This window comes from Mastomys coucha, unplaced genomic scaffold (genome assembly GCF_008632895.1).
Source record: "Mastomys coucha isolate ucsf_1 unplaced genomic scaffold, UCSF_Mcou_1 pScaffold15, whole genome shotgun sequence".
Lineage (NCBI taxonomy): Eukaryota > Metazoa > Chordata > Mammalia > Rodentia > Muridae > Mastomys > Mastomys coucha.
The window spans coordinates 2,933,860-2,960,561 of NW_022196897.1; the positions used below are offsets into that span (position 1 = coordinate 2,933,860).

The window sequence follows — 26,702 nt, forward strand, 5'->3', positions numbered from 1 at the left end:
ACGGGCTGAGAGCACAGATGACGGGCTGAGAGCACAGACAGGCTGAGAGCACAGACGGGCTGAGAGCACAGATGATGGGCTGAGAGCACAGACGGGCTGAGAGCACAGACGGGTTGAGAGCACAGACGGGCTGAGAGAGAGCACAGATGGGCTGAGAGAGAGCACAGATGGGCTGAGAGCACAGATGTGCTCATCCTCGCCGAGGGTTGTAACATTAGTGAATTGTTCCAAACATTGGTTTGGAACTTCAAAGCCAGTTTTTTCAGATGTAAACACCTTTTCATCTAAGAATTTGTCAAAGGAAATAAGATTTTTTTAAAAAAAAAAATTGGGTTTTGAAGAATTTTGTACATTTCTGCCATCCCTGGCTCTCTTCCTAATTCTTCCCTCCCTCCAACTCATGATCTGTCTTTAAATTACTATCTCACTCACACACATGCACACACATGCAAATGATGTGTACACACCCCCACACATACACAACGAGCTCAGAGCTTTCTTGTTTGTTGTTGTTGTTGTTGTTGTTGTTGTTGTTGTTGTTGTTGCTGTTGCTGCTGCTGTTTTTGTGTGTATTTTCTTTTTATGAAAGCACATGTTCTGGGTCATCACCAAAAGAGATAACAGACTCTTTTGTAAGAGTTTAGATTTCATTCCTTTTTACTTAGTTCCTAATTATATGTGGTAGCATCTCAGAGATATGTAAAGTTTGTTTCATTGTTCCTTGTAAAGTTATACAAGTTCTTAGTTTAAAGTAACATGTAGTTTTATTTACTGGCCACTTGTTACAGAGATTTTACATTGCATATTATATTCCCAGGTTGTTGGTTTTTTTACATTTTCATTTACATTTTCATTCTTGTACGTGTGGAGGAGGGGCTGCACATGTGTGCAGGTGCTCATGGAGGTCAGAAAAGGGGTCAGATCTTTTGAGACTAGAGTTAGAGATAGAGTAGTGAGCTATGTGCTATGTATATTCAGGTCCTCTGCAAGAAGAGTGAACATCCATAAGTGGTGAACCATCTCTTCAATCTCCCAGTTAAACTTTTCATAGCATGTATATCTGAATTTCTCCTCTAAAGATTACCTACAAAAGTAAATGGTTTGTATTGTAATAACCCAGTCTTAGTTAGGGTTTCCATTGCTGTCAGGAGAAACCATGACCAAGGCATCTTTTATAAGGAACAACATTTAAGTGGGACTGGCTTACAGATTCAGAGGTTCAGTTCATTATCATCAAGGTGGGAAGCATGGCAGCCTCCAGGCAGTCATGAGGAGCCAAGAATTCTACAGCTTGATCTGAAGACAGACAGGAGAAAACTAACCATTTCCCAGGCAGCTAGGAGGAGGGTCTCAAAGTCCACCCCCCACAGTGACACACTTCCTCTAGCAAGGCCATTCTCTGAACCAAGAATATTCAACTCACCACAAACCATTAAAATGGACACTCAGTATCCTACATCTTAGAGATTCACATTTTTGTAAAATAAACAAATGAAAAACCAATATGATTATATAAGACATACAGTTTTTAACCTTGACCCCTTTAAGTAGTTGATACATTCCTGTGTGTCTTTTTTACTGACTACACATATCCCTATTCATACATAACATAGCTTATTTAGCCACGTAGATGACTTAGTTCCCTAAAAAGCAGAAGCAGAAGCAAAAAGTTTATGTAGGGATATAAAGCAGACAGGTGTCCAAAACAAGAAGGGGAAGGGGTAGGGAAAGGGGGAAGGAAGGGAAGTCAGTGTGACAGCCATCCTTGAGTGCTTCTCAGTGTGACTGATTGCTTACTCCTTCAGCCTGTCCTCTGTGGTTCCACATAAACTATGTCTCAGACAGTCAGATGGATGATGGTACCTGTCATGTTCAATCATGCTCGTTCTGAGGTCTGCCCCTTGGGCATCATGTCTATGCTTCCCTGTACTCAAACATGATGAAGAGGATCCCACAACCACACGAGGGCCTCACGCATGGGGGATTACCAAGAAGGCGCTTGGCACAAGAGGCAGGTGGGACCAAAAAGATCTGTACTGGTATTTAAGAGGTATCTATATTATAATTAGATTTTTTAATATTAAAATATTTTGTTTACCTAAAATTAAACATAATACATAGTTTAAATAAATCTCACTCCTTGAGATGATGATGCATCCCTTTGAGAGCAATAGACTATCTAACAAACAACCTAGCACTGTGGAGGAGAAATCTCCTCCCGTGTTGTTGGGCAAGGGAGTTCAAGAGACCCACCCAAACAATATGGGCTATTGCCACTGCCTTTCATTGCCTCTCAGAATTGGGGAGTAAGACCCTATTGCTGAAGATATCAAGCACTTCAAACATAGGCATTGTACATGTGAAGCTGGAAAACCTCATAGTATCAGAATGTGATATTCAAGCTGTAAAAAAAGAAAGACAATCACTAGTGTAGTCTTACTCAGTCTATGAATCATCACAACTGGACCAGTAAGATATCCACAGTGGTAGAACAATGGCACATTTACCTCTGAGGTAATCAACAACTGTCTAATGAGACTTAAAGACCCACTCATCAGGAGGGAAGTCAGGGTTAGTGCTGTAAACCTAGGTAGTCATCTTTTGAATGTAACACCCCACAGTCATCTCATTGTGGCTGGGAAGTCATAGAACTTTCTATTCCCTCTTGCATGTTTTTTCCTAAGCCCTGGGTTTAGAGCTTGCATTGCAGATCTATCAGTTGGGGTTGGGTCTCATAGAGGATAATCTACCTTTGCCAACATAATGATTGTTTGCTAAACCAATATAAAATCTTTTTTCTAAATACCTACCCTGATACCACCAGATAAGTATGTTCACACTTATCAATGAAGCTCCTTTTTTTTTTGCAACAGATGGAGACCATAACATAGATACACATGTAATGCAAATGCAGATAACAAATGACTGTACAGGACCCAACCCCAACTGATAGATCTGCAATGCAAGTGCTAAACCCAGGGCTTAGGAAAAAACATGCAAGAGGGAATAGAAAGACTGTAAAGTCAGATGCTCAGGACACCCATTGATAGATTGTGCCCCTTAGACATAGTAGGAGAAAGTCATCCATCAAGTCTCAGCAATATGATTGCCTGAACAAGACCAATGTCAGAAATAGCAGTTGTCATACCAATCCTGACAGTTCAAATACCATATGATTCCACCCTGAGACGAAAAGCTGTAGGGGGTCAATGGCTTCTGAGAAAGGGAAAATATCTGTCAACCTATACACATAAAATTACAGATACACACTCACTACACACACACATATAAAATATTCTTTTCAGTAATTGGAAATCATACCATATCTCATGTTTGTATGTATGTGTGTGTGTGTGTGTGTGTGTGTGCATGTGTTTAGTGCTGAGAAATTGACATAATTTACCAAGCATAGTAATTTCTGTTGTTAGTATGCCAACTAGGCTTATTTTTATCTCTTGTGTTCTAAAAAAAAAGTGGCAAAAAGCAGCCTCTGTTTCTAGTTGAATCATATTTATAACCATCACAGATTTGGACCATGTAAATGGAAGGTGACAACAGAGAAGAATCTGCTTATTTCTTATTTGTACTTTGTTCATTTTCTTTGATTTGTTTTTGTTTTTTGTTTGTTTGTTTGTTTTTGTTTTTGTTTTGTTTTTGTTTGGTTTTGGTTTTGGTTTTTTGTTTTTTTTGTTTTAAGGAAAACCAAAACAGGCCGTCCTTGAACACTTGTTCCTCCTCTCTTGACTTTCTGAATGCTGGGATTACTGAAGTGTGCAGCCATTTCCAACTGCTAATTTTTAATACTTTGCCTTCTGAAGGCCATAATGAGTTTGTACTATCCAGGACTAGAATAAAGATGTCTTGAGTGGTTATTTGGGACATCTTTGACACCTAAAGACATTATATTATTTTTAAAACTTTAGTGTCATGTGCATGTTTTGCCTACATACATGTCTATGTATCGTGTATATTTCTGGTGCCTGTGAAAACCAGAAGGGGTCATAAATGGTTGTGAACTGCCATGTGGGTGCTGGGAATCTGACCTGGATCCTCTGGAAGGGCAGCCAGCACTCTTATCCATCTCTCTTGCTTCATATTGTAAGTGCTTGCTTGTTTGTTTTACTCATAGTTCATTTGTAGACATTTAAGTTTTAATTTGGACACACTAAGCAGCCCTCAATCCTAAACACTGCTTCATCCACTGCTGGTCACTTCTCTGAACCCCATCCCATTTTTCTCCTCAGAGTGTCTGCCAGCCTTAGAAAGGCTCACTACAGGGAAGTCAGGCTATCAAACAAGCTCTCTGTGTTTCTAGAGAGTAGGCAATGAAATAGGTTCACATACTTGGAACTGGCTACTCACAATTCTTTCTGCTAATTCATTTTCTGCAAAATGTTTGGTTCAGTCATGGAGATGGCTTCTTAGCTCAAGAAAATGTTTCAAGAAAAAGAAAACACTCAAAGTGAAGTAGGAAAAGAAAAAAAGCCCCAAAGTGTGCATACCTTTTGACCTCTAGCACTTATGAACTCAGCGACGACCACAGCTGTTGAGCAGAGGATAAACGATGATTGCTAATTACCACAAGACACAATGTGGCTGCCTGTGCCTGCAAGCAAGGACTTTGAATGTGGCCTTTCTTGAATTTGTTTAGAAGGCTTCTTTGGAAATTCTTTGTAGTGTGTAATTTTCTAAATAAGTATAGAAGAGACATTTTATAATAGCTTAAATGCCAGGCAGTCGTTTAAAGACACCCTGCTATTAATTCCACTTAAATCCTTTCCTCCCATCCTTTTGAAAGAGATAAATACTGAATAGAACCATGGTGGCCAAGGTAAGAGTAGGCAGTGCCACAGGCCTGAGTTTGTTGGGCCACTCTCTTGACTAAAGCCCCTCAGGGAGTGTTGTTGATGGTATCTCAGGAGATAGCCCCACATCATCTCACTTTTTCTGTTTTATTTGTTTTTGTACTTGACAAATGATAGAAGCAATATTGGGGAAACGCCGCTAAGAAATAGGATATGCAAGAGGGCGAAGTAGAAGCGAAGAATATAAATGAAGCTGTTTATTTGAAGTTTTGAAGGAACAAGTACCCAGAAGACACAGGAAGCCACGGAGAGAGCTAGTGGTTGTGTTTGAATCTATCTGCAGGGAAATCCGGGCCTCTCAGTTGCTTGGCTTATGAATTCTGTCTGGGGTCAGCATGTGTTCTCCCTGTGGGGTCTTAGGCTGCATGCAGAAGCAAGCCCTGGGTCCTGAACTTCACTGTCAACAGAAGTTTCTGGTCTTCACCTCCTAGGCCTCTTAGAAGATTGGACACACCTGATCTGTCCCTGTAGACTGTAGACTCTAGAGAGCAGATGCTCTTGGAGATGCTGTTCCCTGATACACTCTGGTTGCTCAAACAGTCTTCTCTAGTACAATGATAATGGCTGGACTGATCGAAAATTCATGGGTTACCGAGAGTTTAGAGAAGGCTTCCTTATCATGTTTTATTTTAGCTGTCTAGCCTTTCCCACGTTTACTCTGTTTACTTCTCTCTAATTTTAGAAACTTCCTGAAATTAGACTACTTAAGGATTTATCTCTGCTAGCATATTACACCAGATAAGATCAGCAACTTGAATTTTTAAAATTCATTTTACTTATTTATTGTATGTGTATGTGTTTGGCCTGTAAACATGTGTGTACCTGGTGTCAACAGAGGTCAGAAGAAGGCATTTCATTCTCTGGATCTGGAATTGCAGATGGTTATGAACCTCAATATGGGTACTGGGCAGCAACTCCTGGTAACCTGCAAAAGCAGCAAGTGCTCTTAACCACTGACCCATGACACTCCAGCCCCTTCATTTCTCTTTTTGATCACCCCATCTAATGGAAATTAGGTTATATTTTTCTTTAAATTTATTAAAAGAGTAGTTCATATTTAAGACAAACCCATCATAGCCATTAAGATGGAAAGTATAAATTTCATCTTATACTATTTGGTACTTCCTCAACAAAATGTGTGCTTTGCTATTTAACATAATATAAGGCATCTTTGTAAGAGTAAATAAAGAAGTCTATACTTGAACATCTATATATGCATATAATCATGGTTAGAACTTTTTAATCTTCAGGGAATTCCCATTCACCATTAAATAGTATTGTGCAACTGGCATGCTTTAGTAAAATTAAATAAACATCATGTTATATTCATTGAAATTATTATTTTAAACATGAACTCATCTATGGGGAAGAAAACTGGAGCTAGTATCGTGGGTCCATGATGGTCTGCTCATTCTACCTTGTAAACAAAAGTGTTTATAACTTATTAACTTCTACTTATGATAATTGTTGATAGTGAAGCCTGGTGCCTGCAGAAGGCTGTGGGGACAAGAGGGGGCTCCTGTTCTAAGCCTTAAGCTCATCTCTGGCGGGCCTCCACAAAGTTCCTGTAGAGCCAGCAGGGCATCCACTAGAGAGAGAGATAAAAGTCCTGTGGCCACACAGCTACCCAAGACCATCCACTGTGGCCTGCTAGAAGAACTTTCAGTGTACACATCTGTCAGTGGCTGACCCTAGACAGGTTGTATAATTAAGGTGAAGGATAGAGGGCTGGTGTCTACTAAAGCATCTAAAGGTGGAAAGTTGCGGCAGTGTTAGGAGATATTTCTGGGATCCTTTTGAGTCTCTAGCCCAAGTGTTATATTGAAGGAACACAGGGTGGTAGTGACACCAGGTGACTTGGGTCTATAGTAGCATGTCCAGGTGGTAGTGACACCAGGTGGCTTGGGACTTCAGCAGCATGTCCAGGTGGTAGTGACACTAGGTGTCTTGGGTCTATAGTAGCATGTCCAGGTGGTAGTGACACCAGGTGGCTTAGATCTACAGCAGCATGTCCAGGTGGTAGTGACACCAGGTGGCTTGGGTCTACAGTAGCATGTCCAGGTGGTAGTGACACCAGGTGGCTTGGGTCTACAGTAGCATGTCCAGGTGGTAGTGACACCAGGTGGCTTGGGTCTTCAGCAGCATGTCCAGGTGGTAGTGACACCAGGTGGCTTGGGTCTATAGTAGCATGTCCAGGTGGTAGTGACACCAGATGGCTTAGATCTACAGCAGCATGTCCAGGTGGTAGTGACACCAGGTGGCTTAGATCTACAGCAGCATGCCCAGGTGGTAGTGACACCAGGTGGCTTGTGTCTACAGCAGCATGCCCAGGTGGTAGTGACACCAGGTGGCTCGGGTCTTCAGCAGCATGTCCAGGTGGTAGTGACACCAGGTGGCTTGGGTCTTCAGCAGCATGTCCAGGTGACTGCATTGCTCACCTCAGAAGAGTATTCATCTCCAGAAGAAGTCCATGGTCAAAAGTATAAACTGATGAAAACTCTGTAAGGAAATAGAATTGAGACGTATGGATGAAATGCGGAGATCTAAGAGACTCCATGAAGCGCAGTGAGCCAGGGCATCCAGGGCAGAGGTACACAGAGAATCTGTTTTGAAAAAACAAACAAAAAAATTCAACTTGCAAAGTAAGGCTATCATGTTCCTGAAACAACTTTCAGGCTAATAAAAAATCCTTAGGTAACCCTTAAAATTCATTATCACAAGGGGTTTTCCATGCTTTCTTTTTTCTTTCTTTTTCTTTTTTCTTTTCCAGAATGGAAGTAGCTCTGTCCTTCCTCACAGTGTCCCTAAGTAGCTATGGAACCTTTAGAAGCTGTGAAACCACAAGTATTTTAACAGCTTGACTCTCACTGCATGAAACCCTGTCTCATAGCTTGAGGAAAAAAGAGATAAAAAAGATATAGCTAAGTAAATGAAAATCATTGCTCACCACTGCTACTGATGTGCTAGACCTCAAGTTCATTGGAGCGCAGCGGTACGAAAGTGTGTGACTTTTCTAATGAACACCAGCAGTCTTCCCTTGGGAACCTGCCCAGCTACTGGGAGAAGCAAGATAGACTCATGGCTTTTTCGGGGGACAGTAGGGGTACAAGGCATGCTTTTTTAAAAAAAAAAATGTATGTGAATGCACTGTGTTCTCTTCAGACACACCAGAAGAGGGCGTTGGATCCCATTATGGACAGTTGTGAGCCACCATGTAGTTGCTGGGAATTGAACTTGGGACCTCTGGAAGAGCAGCCAGTGCTCTTAACCGATGAGCCATTTCTCTAGCTCACAGGTCAATTTTTTTTAACACTATGCAAAATATAATTTTCAGGTCTTCACAATTCCACACAGACATATAAGTAGCCTGAGATGGCCATGAACGGAGCATTTTAAATTTCCTTGGTTTTGCTTTGCTTTAAAAAATGTGGACTTTGTTGGGGGGATGGTTGGGCTTGAACATGTACTCCATTGTTTACAACCTAAGACAGTTTTCCTTGTGGAGTGTTTTGTTTCTATGCAGGGGGTTTTACTCTCTAGCCCAGGTTGTATTCAAGCATACTCTCATCCTGCCTAAGCTTTCCAAGTGTTGAGTTACCCATGTGAACCACCATGCCAGGTTTCTGGGAAAGCCTCTGGAACCATCTTTATTTGGGAAGAACAGCTGTTAGCAACTTAGTGGCATGTTGCAATCTATACACAGTACGTAGCACACTGCCTGTAAGTAGTCAGGCATTCCCAGACTCTTGCTTTTATAATTTTATAATTAGCCATACACATGCAAGGCAAAGAACTGCCTGGAAGAAAAGAATGGAGGATTTTAACACTTGTAACTGGTTCTCATCCCCTTAAAGAGTGGAAATAGATTGAAGCCACTATGGTAATGAAGGCATAGCTTTTATGTTCTTAAAGTATTCTTACTTCATGGCCTGGAGAGTGAGGTGCTACTGTCTTGTAACGTTGTGTTTATTGATTCGGTACTCTGTAGTAAGCCTTTAGTTCTATGTGCCATAAAGAAGGCAATAAAGCACTGACAATAGTCCACTTTAAAGGATGGAGCATGTGCCCACATGCCATCTTGGCATAGGATCATAAGAAACAAAACTGGGCTCAATGATACACTCTTGCCTCAGGTACCTCACAGATGGAAAGCCAGTTAGAAACGGACTCAGGAGGAAAGCAGTTAGAAAAGGATTCATGCCAAAGCCATGAGACTGGCCTGAGAAGGCAGTCCTTAGAGCAGTAACAGAGTTCCGTGACCCTGGAATGACCACACCGATTCCAAGCCAACCTGGTATCCTAATAATGACCCTGAATCTAAGCATGGGTGTAAATATAATGCTACAACCAACACCCAGCCCTCCCTGCAGAAGCATAGACAGGCAGGGCTGTGGGCTAGCCCCAAGTCTATACAGTCTATTATCTCTGTCACCTTATCTTCAGCCCTGATAAAGCTTTTCTGATAAACCTTGGAAGCTCAGCAGTTTGAGGATGGGAAAAAAGTAGCTTGAACTCCTTCTCAGAGCTCATCCTGATTTTCAGTCTAGAAGGCTGACCCAGCTTTCCTGCCCTCAAAGGTCTAGATCATCTCTTGGGTCCCACTGTGTCCCAGATTTTTGTACTAGTCTGTAACCATGCTCTCTACTACTCTGCCTTCCCATGAGCCCTCTATAAGACCAGGGTATCTTAGCTTCTGTTTGATCTTATACCCAGGAGAGAGGAAACAAGAAGGGAAAATAGCCTCTGGTCTCAGAATATGCACGCCACAACCTTCTTAATTTATCCATCTCCTGAATATGCATGTATTGCCAATAGAGAACTGATACTTATCTCTGAATTTTCAGAGGCACCAAAAAGTGAAAGATGACTAAATGAATGTTATCTTTAGTGGCTGAGTGAACTCAGGGAAGAAAAATGGTTAGATAAAAAGGTCAATGCTTTCACATTTCCCTGCAGCCATGAATAATAGTTGCTAAGGCTGGAGTGTATATTCTCTCTAGTTACTTTTCCATCTCAAGCATTGCACCACTGGGAAATACATCATTATTGCTTAATTGAAATGGATATTCAGGGTAGGGAGGATGTTTCTATGGTTTTACTTTTTCCCACCCAAACCAAAGTATGGGGCATTGTGTATGTGTCCTGTTTTCCTGTTGTTGCTTGTGTGATGTCGGAAATGAATATTTCATTCATATATCTTTGGTTTTCTTCTCTCTTTGCTTTCAAAGAGAATACCTTTTTTTTCTAGTTCAGAAGTAGGGTATGTGGCTGAGAGCTATCACATTCATTGAGAATACTAAGAAGCTGCTTTGTTGTGAAGAACCAATGGGAAGAAGTAGTTATTCCAACAGTTCGGAGGGTGTCTTTGTACTTAAGGGAGAAAGGCACTGTCATTTCTTTTCTTACTGTTTTTCCTCCCATTCCTTTTTAGACAAAACCTGTTGCATTTGCAGTTCGGACCAATGTCAGGTACAGCGCAGCCCAGGAGGATGATGTCCCGGTGCCTGGCATGGCCATCTCATTCGAGGCAAAAGATTTTCTGCATGTTAAGGAAGTAAGGAACATTTGTTTCTTTCCATGGGATTTTTTACCTTCAGCTCTCACTTCTTAGTGCTGTGAAATAACCTTAGTTCTAGCTGCAGTTGTATAACCCACAGCTAAATCGGTGGCTCAGAACCTTTTCTGATATAAATAAACTTCTAATGTAGAAAGGAGTCAGAGACTCCTAGCAGGATTGCCAGGGCTCCTTTGGGCTTTGTGCCCGAGAAATTAGGAACTATTTTGCTGAATAATACATTTTTATGTGTGCCTTGCCTTTTATCACTTAATGATTACTTTGATTGACTATGTGTCACTTTCCCTGATGTCAGAAGTTGGATTAATGTAAACGAGGACTTTTGTTTGTTTTCTTCTTCTTCTTCTTCTTCTTCTTCTTCTTCTTCTTCTTCTTCTTCTTCTTCTTCTTCTTCTTCTTCTTCTTCTTCTTCTTCTAATAAGACAAGATTTCCCTCTGTGGCCCAGGTTGACCTAGAATCTTTTATGTGGCCCCAGCTCAGAAACTCACTATATAGCCCAGTCTAGCCTCAAATTTGCTACAACTCCTTGCTACCACCTCATTCACCTGGGTGCTGGGATTCCAGTTGTGAGCTTCCATGCCTGCCTCCCTGGGAGGGTTCTGTTACTTCTTTCTACCAGAGAAAGAAGTCATTTCTGCAGCAGAACAGAATGGTGGGAATTAGAACAAGTGAGACAGGAAGCTGATGCAAAGAAAATGACTGTTCCCCTAAGCTGACGAGGACAGTCTGTAAATTGGAAAACAAATCAGCATTAATTACATTTTGTTTGGTGTCCATATGTCACATGCATGTTCAGTGGGACACCATAGGGACAATAATTCTTCCTAGAGTGCGTATATGCACATAGCTTTTTTTAGGGGGGAGGGGCGGATTTAGAGTTGGAGGTATTCACTCACACAGGGAGAGTATGAAACTTCAGTGGCCCATGCACTAACTGCTTTGAGTGAAGAAGACTAGAGAGCTTACAACAGCAGCAACCTTTAGACAAGATGTGGAAAAGACATGCAAAAAAGGAAATCAAAGTGTTCAGAAATAATGGTGAGTGTCCACAAGAACGAGTGAACATACAATGGGAAGTTAGACTAATACCGAGACTTTTCTTGATACTGATACATTGAGTGGGATCATTTTGTAATATGAAAAGAGAAACCATGAGCACTCTATGAAATATTTGAGAATAGATTTAATTGAGGAAAATAAAATTAGATCCTGAAGATTCAAGATAAATATTCACCTGCAAAAGACACACTGTCAGCATCAACATGAGAAAAACCACATGTGAATGCTGTACCATATGTTTATAAAGCTGCAGAGGTACACTTTGCTGGTACAGAACATTTCAAGTACATTTGACTCTAAATATTAATACTTCAAATTAATCCAATTTCATAAGGAAAAGAGCTTTGTAAAACTTCCTAGCACCCGATTGTCTCTTCCTAGGGATATTAATCTTTGAATGTTGACTGATTATTACAGAATTCAGCTTAGGCCTACAGGCAGCACTGGAAAGGGAAACACAAGGAAATGGAGTCTTTATTGGACTGATGGCTGGGCACACCAAGCTGGGCACACCCTTTTCTGAGCTGAATGCATAAACCCAAGGGCTTCTTGAATTTTGGTATTGGATGCATGCTTCTAACTGCTATGCTTTCCTGCTGTGAAAACAGTTAATGTAGAAGTCAATTCAAATCTTTCAACTTCTTTCACTGATTCTAATATTTTTAATATTTTGTGTGTAGAAATTTAATAATGACTGGTGGATAGGACGGCTGGTTAAAGAAGGCTGTGAAATCGGATTTATTCCAAGCCCAGTCAAACTAGAGAACATGAGGCTACAGCATGAACAGAGAGCCAAGCAAGGGAAATTCTATTCCAGGTATGAAGAAAAAAAATTCTGTTTATATAAAAATGCTTCTGTCCTGTTCCTTGCTGAGTTCTATGATCCTTGGTATGGACTAAGCAAATGCTGATGCTGTTCATACATAGCTTTGCAGTTCCTTTAAAAAACACTTCATCCCTGCTTGTGATTTTCATTCTGAGAGAGAATCAAATTAATTATGATCATTAATAAAAATAGCTACGGTCACAAAGCATTGCATTTTGCCTTCAGCACAGAGGAGACTCTGAAGTCCTAATCACTTGCTGAACATGGGCAAGCAGCAAGCACAGTGACTAACACCTGTGCCTTCTGTAGCCGCCCGGTGTGGCTGGCAGATGCTTTAGGTATCAGTCTCACACATCACTGACAAACACCAGCTCCCGTGCTCTCTTAGTTTCGTTTTCACCTGAGATTTCCAATTTTCAATTCTACCAACTGCTAAGCACGGGAAAAGACACCATATCCATATATAGAACAATTACCTTCATGAATAGCGGTTAGCTGAAGCTATGCAACAGGCTAGATCGATTATTCTGATTACACCTGCCTGGAGGCTTACACTTGGCTTCCCTTCATCAAGACATTCACTACGAGGGTTTCTCACACAGGAGGTGAATTTCATACTGAAGCCTATATAGCTAAGGTGAAGAATGCTTCTCACATGGACAGAAGGAGAGTCTTTATCTTTGGGTGGGTGGCTGAGTTTCTGTCTTACTCCATTACAGTTTGCTTGTTTGTATAATGTCAGCTCCGTTAGTGCTAAAATTTTAATGTTAGGAAGTATTTTTTACCTACGGTCACCAGATGAGTGAAACTGAATGCACGTTGCCTCATTAAAACCAGAACTTGATCACTGTCATACTCCTACTGTCTTGTGACTTATTCTACAGAGCTGGGTTACTTCCTCTTAGAACTGTATATTGTTTCTTTGACTTTCATGACTTTATTTCGCTGCATCTCTCTACCAAGCTTTGGTCTAAGTACATCACTCTTTCCACAAGTATTTACATTGGCCTTTTGATGCTTTTGTATATTTTGTAAGGACATAATCAAAGTCAGTGTATATGTATATGTGTATATACATACACATACACACACACATATATATAGTATAGATATATATATATAACATACATATTTCAGAAGGCTGAATTTTATGTAAATATGCAGCTATATATTTATTTGTATTATATATACATATATACATATACAAACATTTCAAAGACTGACAAAAATCAAGGGCCAGAGGGATGAATCTACAGTTAAGTAATGGTATGGCACGCTTCCAGAGAACTCAGGTTCAGTTCCCAATACCCACATGGAGTCTAACACCTGTCTATAACCTCAGTTCTGGGGATCAGATGCCCTCTTCAGGTCTCCATGGATATTGCACACAGGTGGTGCATTACATATATGTAGGCCAAGCACTCGCATATAATCGTAAAAATGTTTAAAAAGACTAACAACCATCAAAGGCATTAATATCAGAGCGCAGTTCAAGAACTTGGTATGTGGATGTCACATGTGCTTCTGAATGTTTTCGGTGTTAACAGCGTTAGCTTTACACAATACAGTGTTCTGCCTATTAAAATTTATAGATATGAAAAGCAAACCTGTGCTTGAACTAAAGTTAGACTTTGGAGTTTAGGAGGAATACAAACAAAAGGTGAAAGCTGCAGGAAGGAGGTGCTTGGTCTTCGAACAAGCATCCCTGTGCATTTGCCAAAAGTGATTCTGTACGTTCTACTTTTTATCAGCTGTATATACTCCTTCGTGTCCTTTTGGGTGTGTGGAAAGATTTAAACTTTTAGGGAGACACAGAGCTCACCTGCTGGTTGTTTAGTAAGGTGTTTGACCTTTATTTTGTGTATTAAAATGCTAGAAGAGTAGGAATAAAATTCAACCAGCAAGGGCCGATCTTTTACCTGCACAGCAGTATTTAGCTAGGGCAGCAATGCCTCTTGAGGCACACACATGGTACATGGTTCTGCCTAGTAGAACCTGGCTAATCCATGATAAGAAGCACAGAGCAGTGCAGTTATATTACTTGAATTCCATGACATTCATAATCTGATAGCATGTTCCTGGGATTTTTATCTGTTCAGGGATGGCATTCCTATATATTGGCGAATTCCCTTTCTATCAACTCCAACATTTCTAAGACACATAAGCAGATGCTCCATCACACTTGAGTCCAGTAACTGAGGAGGTTTTTTAAATTTTGATTTTTTACTTTTAAAATCAGCATACAGTATATGAGATATCATTATGACATTTTCTTACAAAGCACGTTTTAGTGGATTTTTCCTTTAACTCATTCAGAAGTGTTGAACAATCTTCACAACTCAACCAAGTGGAATCCTCCTTGTTAACCTTGTTTTGAATATGTTCATGAATACTGTCTTCTGGTTAATTCATAGTGTAATGTATTCTTGTGTCTTTAAGATTGGTAAATTGGGACACTGCTTTATCCCAATTATTTATCTTTTGCAGGTTGCCATGAAAGCTGTACTTTTAATCTTAAGCTACTAAAAACAATCAAGCTAAGCTAAAGGAACTGGATCTAAGTGAGGAGACATGAATTTTAGGTGTTAGCCTTGAGATCATATTCTTTACCTCCACATCCTGTAAATGTAAAGGCAAATATTTCTTTCTTGTCTGACTATCTAAGATCTGTGTGTGGATCTTGAGGGCCAGAGAAATTATCCTAGCTCTTTCCCATCCTCTCAGGTACATAAAAAAATTAAACCCTGAATTTCAAAACAGAAACTATCATAAAACTGTTTCAAGTACCACACAAGTCTCCACTGGTTAATGACTGTTGCTTCCTTTAAGCAAATACACATTTTAAAAAGTTCAATAAAAACACAATTTATTAATTATAACATTTACCCAGCAGTACAATGTTTTAGCATCTGAAACACCTGTTGCGTTTAATCTGAATTTTTGCTTTACTTCAGTAAATCGGGAGGAAATTCATCATCCAGTTTGGGTGACATAGTTCCCAGTTCCAGAAAATCGACACCTCCCTCCTCTGGTGAGTAGGTCATCCGTGCTGAGCATGCATTTGCCTTTCATGCTTCTCCAGACTTCCTTAGTTGCATGAATTTACAAACCTGCAAATGTGGAAATTCATCAGATATAAAAAGGCTCCCATGAAATTGGGGGCTACATGGACAATTATTCCTGGGATTGAATATCAAGCAAGAAAGTTGCTTATGTTTGCTCTAAGTTTTTATAGAAGTAACAGTGGTAATTTAATTGCTTAACCTAGTCCCTGATGTGACATGTTGTCAAGGACAGCAAAGCTTTATGTGAATTTCAATTTCAGTGTATTTTGTTGTAATTTTGTCTAATAAATCTGGCAGCTTTACATCATGTGCAAACTTGAAGATCTATATGCACTTACTGGAAGTTGACACCTTTTATCAAGTAAACAAAAGTATATTTACTTTTAAGTGAGCAAAATCTGGGCACAAAAAAAAACCATGTCAATTTTGGATCTATATTGGTTGAAAAAACTATACACATATAACTTGCAGTAATTTAAAGCCACTGAAAAAACTTAAGCAAGCTAGTCTGCTCAGAGTAGACACCATTGGCCTTGCCGTGTTAATGGGGTGCATACGTCTGCCATGACAGAGGAGCATTTGGAAGTCCTTGTATGCACAGGGGAAAGAGCATGTGAAAGGGGCAGGAATTCTCTCTAAGCCTTACAGATACCATAGCTACCTAAAAGACCATATCAGGATGGTCTGGAAGACTGTGAAGGGGGCCGGGGGGGTGCCCTAGCATGGAAGGTTACAACAGATTGTGATAAAAGCCCTGCTGGAGATAAGAAAAAACTCTTCTACGTCCTCTAATGGTAAGGCAACCTTGATTTGTGTTAATGAAATGCTGAAAAATTGCCTGTGCAGTGGGTGGCAATTAAGTGTGCATGTAACATGATGACATGAAGATGAGCTTAAAACTTCACTGGAGTACTTAAAAGATACAGGACTTGAAAATAAATTCCCTAAATGCTGAGACTAGAAAACACTGATATTGATTGGCCTGGAGGAAAAAAAAAAAAACAAACAAATGTAACATACAACATCAGAACATCTGGATTCTGATGAGTTTCTTATCAGTAGCTCAGTAGATCTAAAAAGAATCTTCAGAAAATCGTAGGGAAATGTTTCCAAGACTACTACCAAGGATAAACAACTGCTCCATAGCAAACATGCCTGGCCTGCAAGTATAGTTTTGCTTACCAGAGGTCCTAACTTTAATTTCCAACTCACTGCTAGACCACAGTGTAATTTCCAATCCTTGTATATGTGATGAGCTTACACAACACAAACCTCAAACTACACCTGTGCTTAGACCTCACCCCTGAACTTGGCTTGACTTGACCCAAGCTCTAAGAGTAAGTTAAAATATATTCTTAAGGTTCTTTGAATAAATAAGGTATGAGACAGGAAAATGATAGTGAAAACTATAAAATAATTTTAAATACGTGGAAGTATTTCTCCTGAGTAATGCTAATGTTTGCGTAGGTAAGGGAATACAAGTGTGTGATTAATGTGGGTATCGTCTCTTATGAGAAGCATCATCTGAGTTAGGTGAATGAACAGAAGAGAACTGAGTTTGAAAAGCTTGTTGCTTAAATGTGTTCTGAACACTGCATTTAGACTTGCTTCAGAATTAACACAGACACTTCTAGACCTAAAGCAAAAAGTCACCAAGCACTAAGCTGGAAAGAGATTTTGAGTCTGTGCTCTTGAGATGCAGGCGAATTTCCATCTGGAATTCAGGCTCTGTGTGGGTGGCTAAACATCTCACCCTTTTCCGGGCTAGACCTATATGCATTCCCATTCTTTATGAATTTGCAGTTTAAATTCCTTTCATTAAAAATTTCCTTTTAAAACAAATCTATCTGATGACCACAACTGATGAGATTCAGCAGATAAATCCTAAAATCCAATTCAGAAGTGTCACCATCCTGGAGGCCTGTGAACTCTGGCATTTGTTGTGGTTTCTAGCCTCAGTTCCAATAAACTTCTTTCAGGGTGCTCGTCCCCAGATGTGGCTTTTCATAAACCCAGTGAAAGGTTGGAAGGATAAAGTATATGGGAATATGCCACCAGAAGGGAAAGAGATTTGATATTGGTTAAGACCTATTATTAGAATAGTAACCTAGATTCCCACCTTCATGTCTGGAAGTTGTTAATGGTGTGCTTCCTTGTTAAGGAGCACCAGAAAGAAATCCTTCAACATGAACAAAGCTGTAGTGTGGTATAAACATCTAGATTGGTTCAAAAAACCTGAAATTTTATGACTGTGGCATTTCTCTGCAGACCAAGGTCTGAACCTTTAACTAATTAGTATGCATAGACTAGACCAAAAGAAAGTCCCTTGCCCATAAAATACCAGAGCTGCAAGACTGTGCTGGCTAGCCAGAGGTTTGCCCCTTCATAGACTTCTGAACTAATTAAAAAGAAAACAAAAAACAAAAAAACAAAAAAGCAATTAAACAAGAGATCCGCCACTGTCTGGTCTGAAATTGCACAATAATGTGTTCTGTGTAGCAGATGACCTTGGGTCTTTTGAAGGACCCAGAGGCAGCTGTGAGCCTCAGTTCAGCCTGTGATTCTGGGCAGCTGAACCTAAGCACCCAACTGTTACTCCAAACAAGTAACTACACCAAACACACCAAACAAATAACTAGTTATTTGTTCCTTTATCAGGGCATTGTGGTATTTATTTGGGAGTTAACATGTTGTGTACAAGGCCTTATGAGGTGAATACACTTCCTTTTCTAATGCTTGACCTACGCTCCATCATAAAGTGATTACCTCATACACTCAGTTCTGATACTGTTTTTAAACCCGGATCCCAAGGACATGACCAATGGGGAAGTATAAGGAACTGAAAGACTGCATCTAGATGGTGAAAACATCTCACCTACAAGGTGGTGTGGTGCAGCCATGGACACAATCCTAAGGCAGGAACCATGGGCCCACGGCTTGGCACTGGTAGACTTCTGCCAAGAACAAGCCCCTTGCATTCTGTGGGATCAGCCTCTGAGTCTTAAAAACAGATGGATTTGAATTGATCTTAGAAACTCCCTACTAGATTCTGTAGTTGATTACAATTCTACAGCAATGTCATGTAGAAAGTTTTCAGAAACTTGAAAATGAAATTATGCATATTTTTTCATGTACTGGTTTTAGAGCTATATTTTCAGGTAAAAGCATTTCAGAAGTGAAAACACTCCCTCCAAGCACCCAACCTGGAATGATTACTCATGAGGAAACAAGAGGCCTGTTCTTTGGGGCCCCTGAACTCTGCCTCGGAGCCTTGGAAACCACCCAGATCCTAACTGACTTTGATAGAATGATTTTGTTAGTCTGGTATTTCCCACCAGTCATCAATAAGGCTATCTGCGGACACACAGTTTATCTTGAAGTCACTTCAATCCTGTGTGTCCCAGAATACCCTAATAATCATTTATGACTTCTTAGGTGTATCCTGGATTAAGGGCTTTCTATTCTCTTTTCCTTAAATGTTTGTTATAATTTTAATGAAACTTTTAAACTGTTCCCTGTTCTCCTTACATGAAATCAGATAAAAAGAGAAGACTGAAGCTTATCATATTAAATGTTTCCTAAGTACTTGTCGTTTACCTAAGAGCTGCACTATGACCTTGTACCGAGGCCAAGTACTTTGTAAATTATATTTACAATCTAATATGGAGAATATCAACATTTGAAGCAAGTAAAAAGTGTTTCTCTAAAAGCACTCAAGAGATCTAGCAGAACACTGACTCGTGCAAGCAGCTAGAGCAAGGGCATCTTTCAGTCTTGTTGGATTTGACTGCATTGCATCCATAACATGTCTTAACATAGTTTACTCTGTGTAATAGGCTGCACATTCATGATAAACCTTCTACAGTGGTTATTCTATTTGCTTTTGTTTTATTTTCTTTATAACCTGCTTTTCCTCTCCTACCTACCTGATGACTTTTGAATTGTTTGTCTATATATAGCTATAGACATAGATGCTACTGGCTTAGATGCAGAAGAGAATGATATTCCAGCAAACCACCGCTCCCCTAAGCCCAGTGCAAACAGTGTAACGTCACCCCACTCCAAAGAGAAAAGAATGCCCTTCTTTAAGAAGGTAACCCCAACTTCCCAGCTCCTGTTGTCCACTTGCTCCACCGCACTGCGTCACACTTCCAGTCCTGTTATGTCTGCGTCCTTTGACAAGTCAATAACACGCATGCTCTGTTATTCTTTGTTTCTTTTCCATGCTGCTGTAGCTAAACAGAAGCAGAAGTCGGTAAGTCGACATTGACATGCCCGTGTTTCTCCTGCCAATGGCATCATTAGCATCAATTCACTTGGTTTTATTAAGTACAGTCATCCTGGTCCTAAGATAGCTAACTATCAATACACCCCCCCACACACATATATATCAATAGCTAACTGAATCCATACATCTCACAGCAACTAAATGCAGTGAGGGACCTGTTGAAATGCCATTACAGTAATTATCCTTTTTGATGGAATGATACAAGCTACCAAGGGACTTTGTTTAAATACTCAAGGATGTCCAGACCTGGCTGTGTTGTTCAACACACTTCAGTTGTACATGTGTATATGTTTTTGTTGTCTGCCTCTCTTTTTGCCAGAAACATACATTATAATCAAGCATATTAAAGCAGTTACTGGATACTTGTTTATGATATCCACGTACATTGCTTATGCTTTAAAAAAAAAAAAGAGTTCATTCAATTTTTAATTCAGTCAGTATTTAAACTTCTAATCCATTAGGTGCAAAATCTACAGATGAACAAGACCACTGGAAAACTGCAGGCTTGTTTGGCCATTTACTGTGAGTTTTCCTATCATCATGTATAATCACTCTCCCAGCGTTCTTGCCTTCTCCATCAGTCAGATGGCAGCTTCACACCTATTAGACAATGGGGCTGCTGGCCACGTAAAGAGCCTTTGCCACTGGTCAGTCAGGATGCCATAAACCACTGCTGTATCCTGACTGGAAACTCCAGGGAAATCCCCAAACCTCTTATTCAGGTTTTCTCTCAGTGTGTCTCATTGTTTAATAACTGTATATTTTAAAGACTACTCCCCCATTTCCATTTTTTCTCCTCCTTTGGCCCAGCATCTTCCACATTCACTGGGCTTGAGGCTCACAATCCCTAATGTTACCACATCTTGCACAAGAATGCTTATTTTTAAACTTTTATATATAAAGTAAAATCTATCCTGCCCTAGACTTTCAGCAAATTACCTTCACACAGAGACACAAAAAGAAAGGGAAAAAAACTGTATTGCTCTGTAAAGTTTAACAATACGCTGCTTCACTTGGAAGAATAAGCTTTTTTTTTCTTTTTAAATAATCATTAAAGAAAGAACTCCAGGCACAGTTTTAAACACCTGAACTTTTGTGTTGATACAGAAACCCCTAACCTGATGATCTTCCAGAAGTGTAGGCCACCTCTCTGGTCCAGCCTTGTCATTACAACTGAAGCCTGCAGCTAGTTAACCTCAGGTGCCCACCTTGCAGCACTGCCCAGCCCCTCAGGACCTCACCAGTTAGCACCAGCAATCTGATCATGCTCCTCAGAGAGTACTTTGCGGTTTACCAACCTGCAAATTTGAAAACATTAAACAGGTTTATCCTAATGTTTCCACTAAAGAGTTCAAACAAAAATGGCTTAGACAAAAAGATAAAAATGTTGTCATTAGCAATACAACACAAAGTATCAATATTCCATCAAATAAGGTAATTTCTCTTGTTAACCCTGCTGACAGCAAAGCTGTCTGATGGTCAACACGGGTTACCCTTTGCTAGTGGCTGTCACAGGCTGAAGGCACTAAAGTCCCATCTAATACTGGGCCACACAGATTTCTTAATAGCTTATTAAAATAGTTTAATTACTTATTATTGGTATCTTAATAGTTATTGCAATGCTTGCAATTTATAATCCTATACATAATGATAAAAGGGTGAAGGGGTCTTACATAGTATCAAAAAGATATATATGACTTCTAGGTATTTTTAATACAAACCCAAGTGATATGAAATGTAATCACTTAACAAATATGCGTATGATGCCTGCGGCACAGTTGCTCATTCTTCTTGTGTTCCTTACTCTGTGATAACATAGAAAGCAGAACAAGAGAGTCGGCTGTGTGTGACCACCAGCTGTCTTCTGTGTTTTAGGGTGCTTTTAGGGTGCTGCTTGTCTGCTTGTCTGCTTTGGTGGTGTTAACTATACTGTGTTTGTCTTGATTTTTTTATTTCACTCAAATATGCATTTTACCTTTGTTATGTCTACTAAATGGAAGTTTTGAGTGCTAGAGAAAATGTTAAACAGTAAAAGTGAATAGCCTTTTCACAGTAATGTATTTATTTTTGATTATATGGTCTACAACTACTGGTATGTTTGACACCATTGAATTTGATGTGTGTCTAAATAGCCCATAAGCAACAGAAATATTGAAATACAGCAAGTTTGTGATGGGTGATTTTAAGCAACAGTCTAGTGCTTTTCAGTGACACAATGATGCAAATATTACATATACCTTAGTTGATCAAATCCTTAAAATAGCATTAAAAAATTTCCTTTGTTAGATATGGCACTTAAATATATTTTTTGGATGCTCCTTAAGGGAGGCTGTGTCTTACAGAGTTCATGCATATGAGAATAATTGATTTGTTCATCAAATGTCTCCAGCCCCTTTCCCTGTCCTTATGCATTAAAAAAGTGCATTTCTGCATCACTTCACAACTACCCACTATAAGACCTTGTTTAGATTTCATCAAGCTATGTTATCTAAGTTTTAAAATTTTAATTGAAGAAATCAAGCTGAATGATGATAGTTTTAGAAACAGCAACAAAATTTATCTCCTGCCCTAGTCTTCTTTAAAAATGTAACAAATTACCTACTGAGAGGCACGAATCAGTTATGGAACAGAAACTCGCTAATGCATGCTTCAGAAACATTAGATATGCAAGGTAGTCATTTTATGACAAGTTGTTCACCTTCCTTTCAATACACATAATTCTTGATTTGAGAAGTTGATAAATGTCAAAAAACAGAGGCCTCAAATCCCAAAGCATTAATCATGAAGCTGTGACCAATGGCAATGACTGCTGCTATAGAGCATGCATGCAAGCCAATTTCTGCTTCCTCATAGTCTCAGTGCCATTCCAAGCATTTGGCAGTTAGAGACACATGCTTGGAAACTACGTTGCTTATGGGTAAGGCCAACATATCATATACAAAGGAAACAGGGATTTATCTTTCTTTTCATAATTAACCATGATCCTTTCAACTATTCAGAAAACCCAAGTGTACCTGAAGAGCAAGTCAGCAGTGTACAGCTGAGCCTAAGTCAGCAGTGTACAGCTGAGCCTAAGTCAGCAGTGTACAGCTGAGCCTAAGTCGGCAGTGTACAGCTGAGCCTAAGTCGGCAGTGTACAGCTGAGCCTAAGTCGGCAGTGTACAGCTGAGCCTAAGTCGGCAGTGTACAGCTGAGCCTAAGGTACCCAGTCTGCATTGGGCATATTTCTGTTTGTTCTACCAACTAGTTCAATGCAACGAGACCAAAGACTATTCAGTAATTTTAACTTACGAAAATAAAACATACCTATTTTTCACTGGATTTATTTACTTAGAAAAGAGGCAGTTAAGAAAGTACTTGTCTGAAAATTCAGTGCCTTGTATATTATAGAGTTCAGAAAAGAGGACCTTACACATAAAGTACTGCCTTTGAGAAGTCTAAAAATGTCTCCTTTCTCTGTAGACAGAGCACACTCCTCCTTATGATGTGGTACCTTCCATGCGACCAGTGGTGCTGGTGGGCCCCTCTCTGAAGGGGTATGAGGTGAGTTTGGGTTGCCACTCTCCGTAGCACACTTGGCCTATACCTGCTAACTTGCGCTTGACTGCACCCTCCCACTTCAATGGGCTGAGCTTGACCTTGACTCAGCAGCAGAGCATGCTGCTTTGCTGGCTGTGGTGTATGTATGTGCTCTGCTTTCCTGGAGGTTGCCTTGGATACTCCTGCTAGCTCTAACGCACCACATCCAGGAAACAGTATCAAATGGAGAGTGCCTGCAAGACCTTTCAAAGCTATTGCTTGTCATTAAAACATCCTAAGCTCAGACGTTTTACCTTGCCATTTCATTAGGGTTTAAAAACAGGAAATGTGGTAACCTCACTTTTTATGTGTTAATGAAGCAAAGAAAAATTGGTTCTCGTGATCAGTAACGATTTTTTTCATTATTTTATTTACATTTCAAATGTTATCCCCTTTCCTGGTTTCCCCTCTGAAAACTCCCTATCCCATTCCCCCATCCCCCTGTTCACCAATCCACCCACTCCTGCTTCCCTGTCCTGGCATTCCCCTACAATGGGGCATAGAGCCTTCACAGGAGCAAGGGCCTTGGCTCCCAGTAATGTCCAACAAGGCCATCCTCTGGTACATATGCAGCTGGAGCCATGGGTCCCTCCATGTGTACTCTGGTTGGTGTTGTAGTCCCTGGAAGCTCTAGGGGGTACTGGTTGGTTCATATTGTTGTTCCTCCTATGGGGCTGCAAACCCTTCAGCTCCTTGGGTCCTTCCTCAAGCTCCTCCATTGTGGACCTTGTGCCTAGTCCAATGGTTGACTGAGAGTATCCACCTCTGTATTTCTCAGGCACTGTCAGAGCCTCTCAGGAGACAGCCATTTCAAGCTCCTGTCAGTCAACACTTGGCATCCACAACAGTGTCTGAGTTTGGTGACTGTATGTGAGATGGATTCCCCAGGTGGGGCAGTCTCTGGATGGTCTTTCCTTCAGTCTCTGCTCCACATTTTGGATGGTCTTTCCTTCAGTCTCTGCTCCACATTTTGTATCTCCTCCCATGGGTATTGTGTTCCCTCTTCTAAGAAGGACCAGAGTATTCATACTTTGGTATTCCTTCTTCTTGAGCTTCATTTGGTATGTCAATTTTTTTTACTGTTAGATTTTTCTCACATTTTAATTTATTATTTAATTACAGGTCACAGATATGATGCAAAAAGCACTGTTTGATTTTCTAAAACACAGATTTGAAGGGCGGTAAGTATTTTATAATATTGGTTTTGTGTATTTCTGTCTTGAACATGGTCAAATCCTATGGAACAGATATTTGATCCCCAAAGTAAATTGTTTTTTGCTCTTTCCAACAAAAGTTGGCTTCATTTAATGCAACCTGATCCACTGTTTATATTGCCTATCCTCCCCAGGATATTCTGGTCCCTGTGCCTGTATCTATACCTGACTGTGGCCCTCACCTCTGTTCTTTGTCTTACCTCCAATTTATGAGCCAAGAGTGCCTTAGGGCTGTTCAGGTAATCCCAGGCATACCTTCTATTCATTCTCCCCTCTTTCTGAGACTTTCCTGTCATCCTCTTCCCCTTCAACCTCTTTTTTCTCCCCTCTCCCCCAGTGCACTTGTATTCTTGTCTAATTAAGAAATCAGGTAAGGTGGGACTAGCATATGTCCAGAATCCTAGCTCCAGAGCTGAGGCCAAAGAGTAAAATCAGACTAGGCCTCACAGATAGCTTCTTTCTGGAGACAGAGGATTAGAAACACGTAAGATTCACCGACTTACTACTTCTGTCCAATCCTGAGCATTTATGAATCTGGATCTCAGATGCATTTTCTATGGAATCAAATAGTTAGGCTGATTTTTATCTAGGAAGCAAATAAACAAAATAACAGTATATAGGGCCAATCTACTTTTTGAGACAAAAATGTTTTTCATGTGCATTACTAAGGGACTTGCTTTGTCCATCTTGAACCAAGTCCTGCATTTCAGCATTCTAGACCTGTGACCATACATTTCAGAACCCATAAAGTAGAATTTCAAACAATGTAAAAATATCACCTTTACTTGTGGGAGCATCTAGAGTAACCATTCCATTAAATGCCTTGAATGTTGGCAAAACAAGACAGACAGAGTGGAACTTTGTCGGAAGCCTCAGATGTGTGTGTACATAGGAGTCTAAGAGAATTGAAATCATTTTTAGAATTCATTGAATTAGTTATATTTTTAAATGTTAGGGCTACCAGGGGAAAATATGATGGGGCATGTTGCCCAAACAAGGGATCTGGGCTGCCAAGAAATGTAGAATTAAGTCCTCAGTGTAAAGAGCACTTGTGGGAGCTCTGGAGGGTAGTCAGAGCCACTGGGGGCTGTGTAACAGTGTGTGCATTGCACCAAAGAGTCGGTCCACCCTCTCCTTCCTGTTGAGGAGTAGTAGAGTGGAGCTGCCATGACCACTTCTGTGATGTGGGTGAAGCGATCTTTGTAACTTGAAGGACAATAACAGGCGCATTAAGAAGGAAGTGGTGAAGAAGGCAAGCTACCAGCTGGTGTAAAGCTGGCTTTCTTCCCTGGTGACTTTCCAAATGTCAGTTGTCAGCCCTGAACTGTTTGGAATATGTGCCGAATTGCTCCAGAGATAGTAGACATTGCTTTCAGAACTGTCTGTGAAGAACTCTGATTGGAAATCAACAATCCTGGGAAACATTGCATCGCTTCATTGTACAGTGTAGAAAATGTGAGATGTCTCCAAAATGAATGATTTTATATACTGGCTGTTCAACACAATCATCTGAAGTACATGTGAGGGGAGCAGCAGAGAGACTAGGCTTAGTGATACATGCTATGGCTCCAGTACGCAGGAGGCTGCAGCAGAAAGAGCCCAATCTTGATGCCAGTCTAGGTGATATAGAGTATATCTAGAAAACAGAATAACCCTCCTAAGGGTCTATATCCTATTTTGTCTTGAACCGAATTCAGAGGCTAAGATAAGGACATGTCTTTCATTGGATGCTTATAGGATGGTTTAGATATTCTGCGAGCGTCAAGGACCACTACTCTAAACCTAATTTTCTACAGGTTTTTTTGCCCTTAGGTTTTCAATTATTTGGGAGCAGATTTAAATTAATGACAATGACAATTATGAAGCCTAGAAAGGCTACCACACAGGCAGTAGGAGACATGTCACACTACTGAGGCACCTAAGTAGACCTTTGGCCATCAGCATCCCATGGGTCTCATCTGGAGGTAGCACTAAGATGCTTACCACTTAGATTCTCCCTTTGCTCTTCCTCTACCTGGACTCCCTTCCCTCAGTATCCATAGCGTTCCTCCTTTTAAGTCTATATCCACATTAATGGATAGTTCAATATACCTTCCATGATGTTTCACCTCCATCATCACTAACCTGCCTTAATTTCTTAATGGCCATGGCACACTGACATCCGGTATCTGTCTGCTTCTGCCATCTTTGTTCCTCCACAAACACTTAAATTCTATGAAAGACCTTTTTT

At 40.3% G+C, this 26,702-nt stretch overlaps 1 protein-coding gene across 9 annotated transcripts in view; it reads left to right on the top strand.

The window, feature by feature from the left end:
• Cacnb2 (calcium voltage-gated channel auxiliary subunit beta 2) overlaps positions 1-26,702 on the top strand; it is a 376,672-nt gene that overhangs the window by 338,321 nt on the left and 11,649 nt on the right. For 5 of the 9 annotated variants that reach the window (XM_031369058.1, XM_031369059.1, XM_031369063.1 and 2 more), the window contains 6 exons: positions 10,297-10,419; positions 12,181-12,317; positions 15,281-15,357; positions 19,351-19,484; positions 23,142-23,222; positions 24,381-24,439. In XM_031369058.1, the coding sequence (XP_031224918.1) occupies positions 10,297-10,419; positions 12,181-12,317; positions 15,281-15,357; positions 19,351-19,484; positions 23,142-23,222; positions 24,381-24,439 (611 nt within the window). Of the gene's footprint in view, positions 1-10,296; positions 10,420-12,180; positions 12,318-15,280; positions 15,358-19,350; positions 19,485-19,626; positions 19,647-23,141; positions 23,223-24,380; positions 24,440-26,702 lie in introns of all 9 variants that reach the window. The other 4 variants (XM_031369060.1, XM_031369064.1, XM_031369066.1 and 1 more) reach the window with 1 other exon arrangement.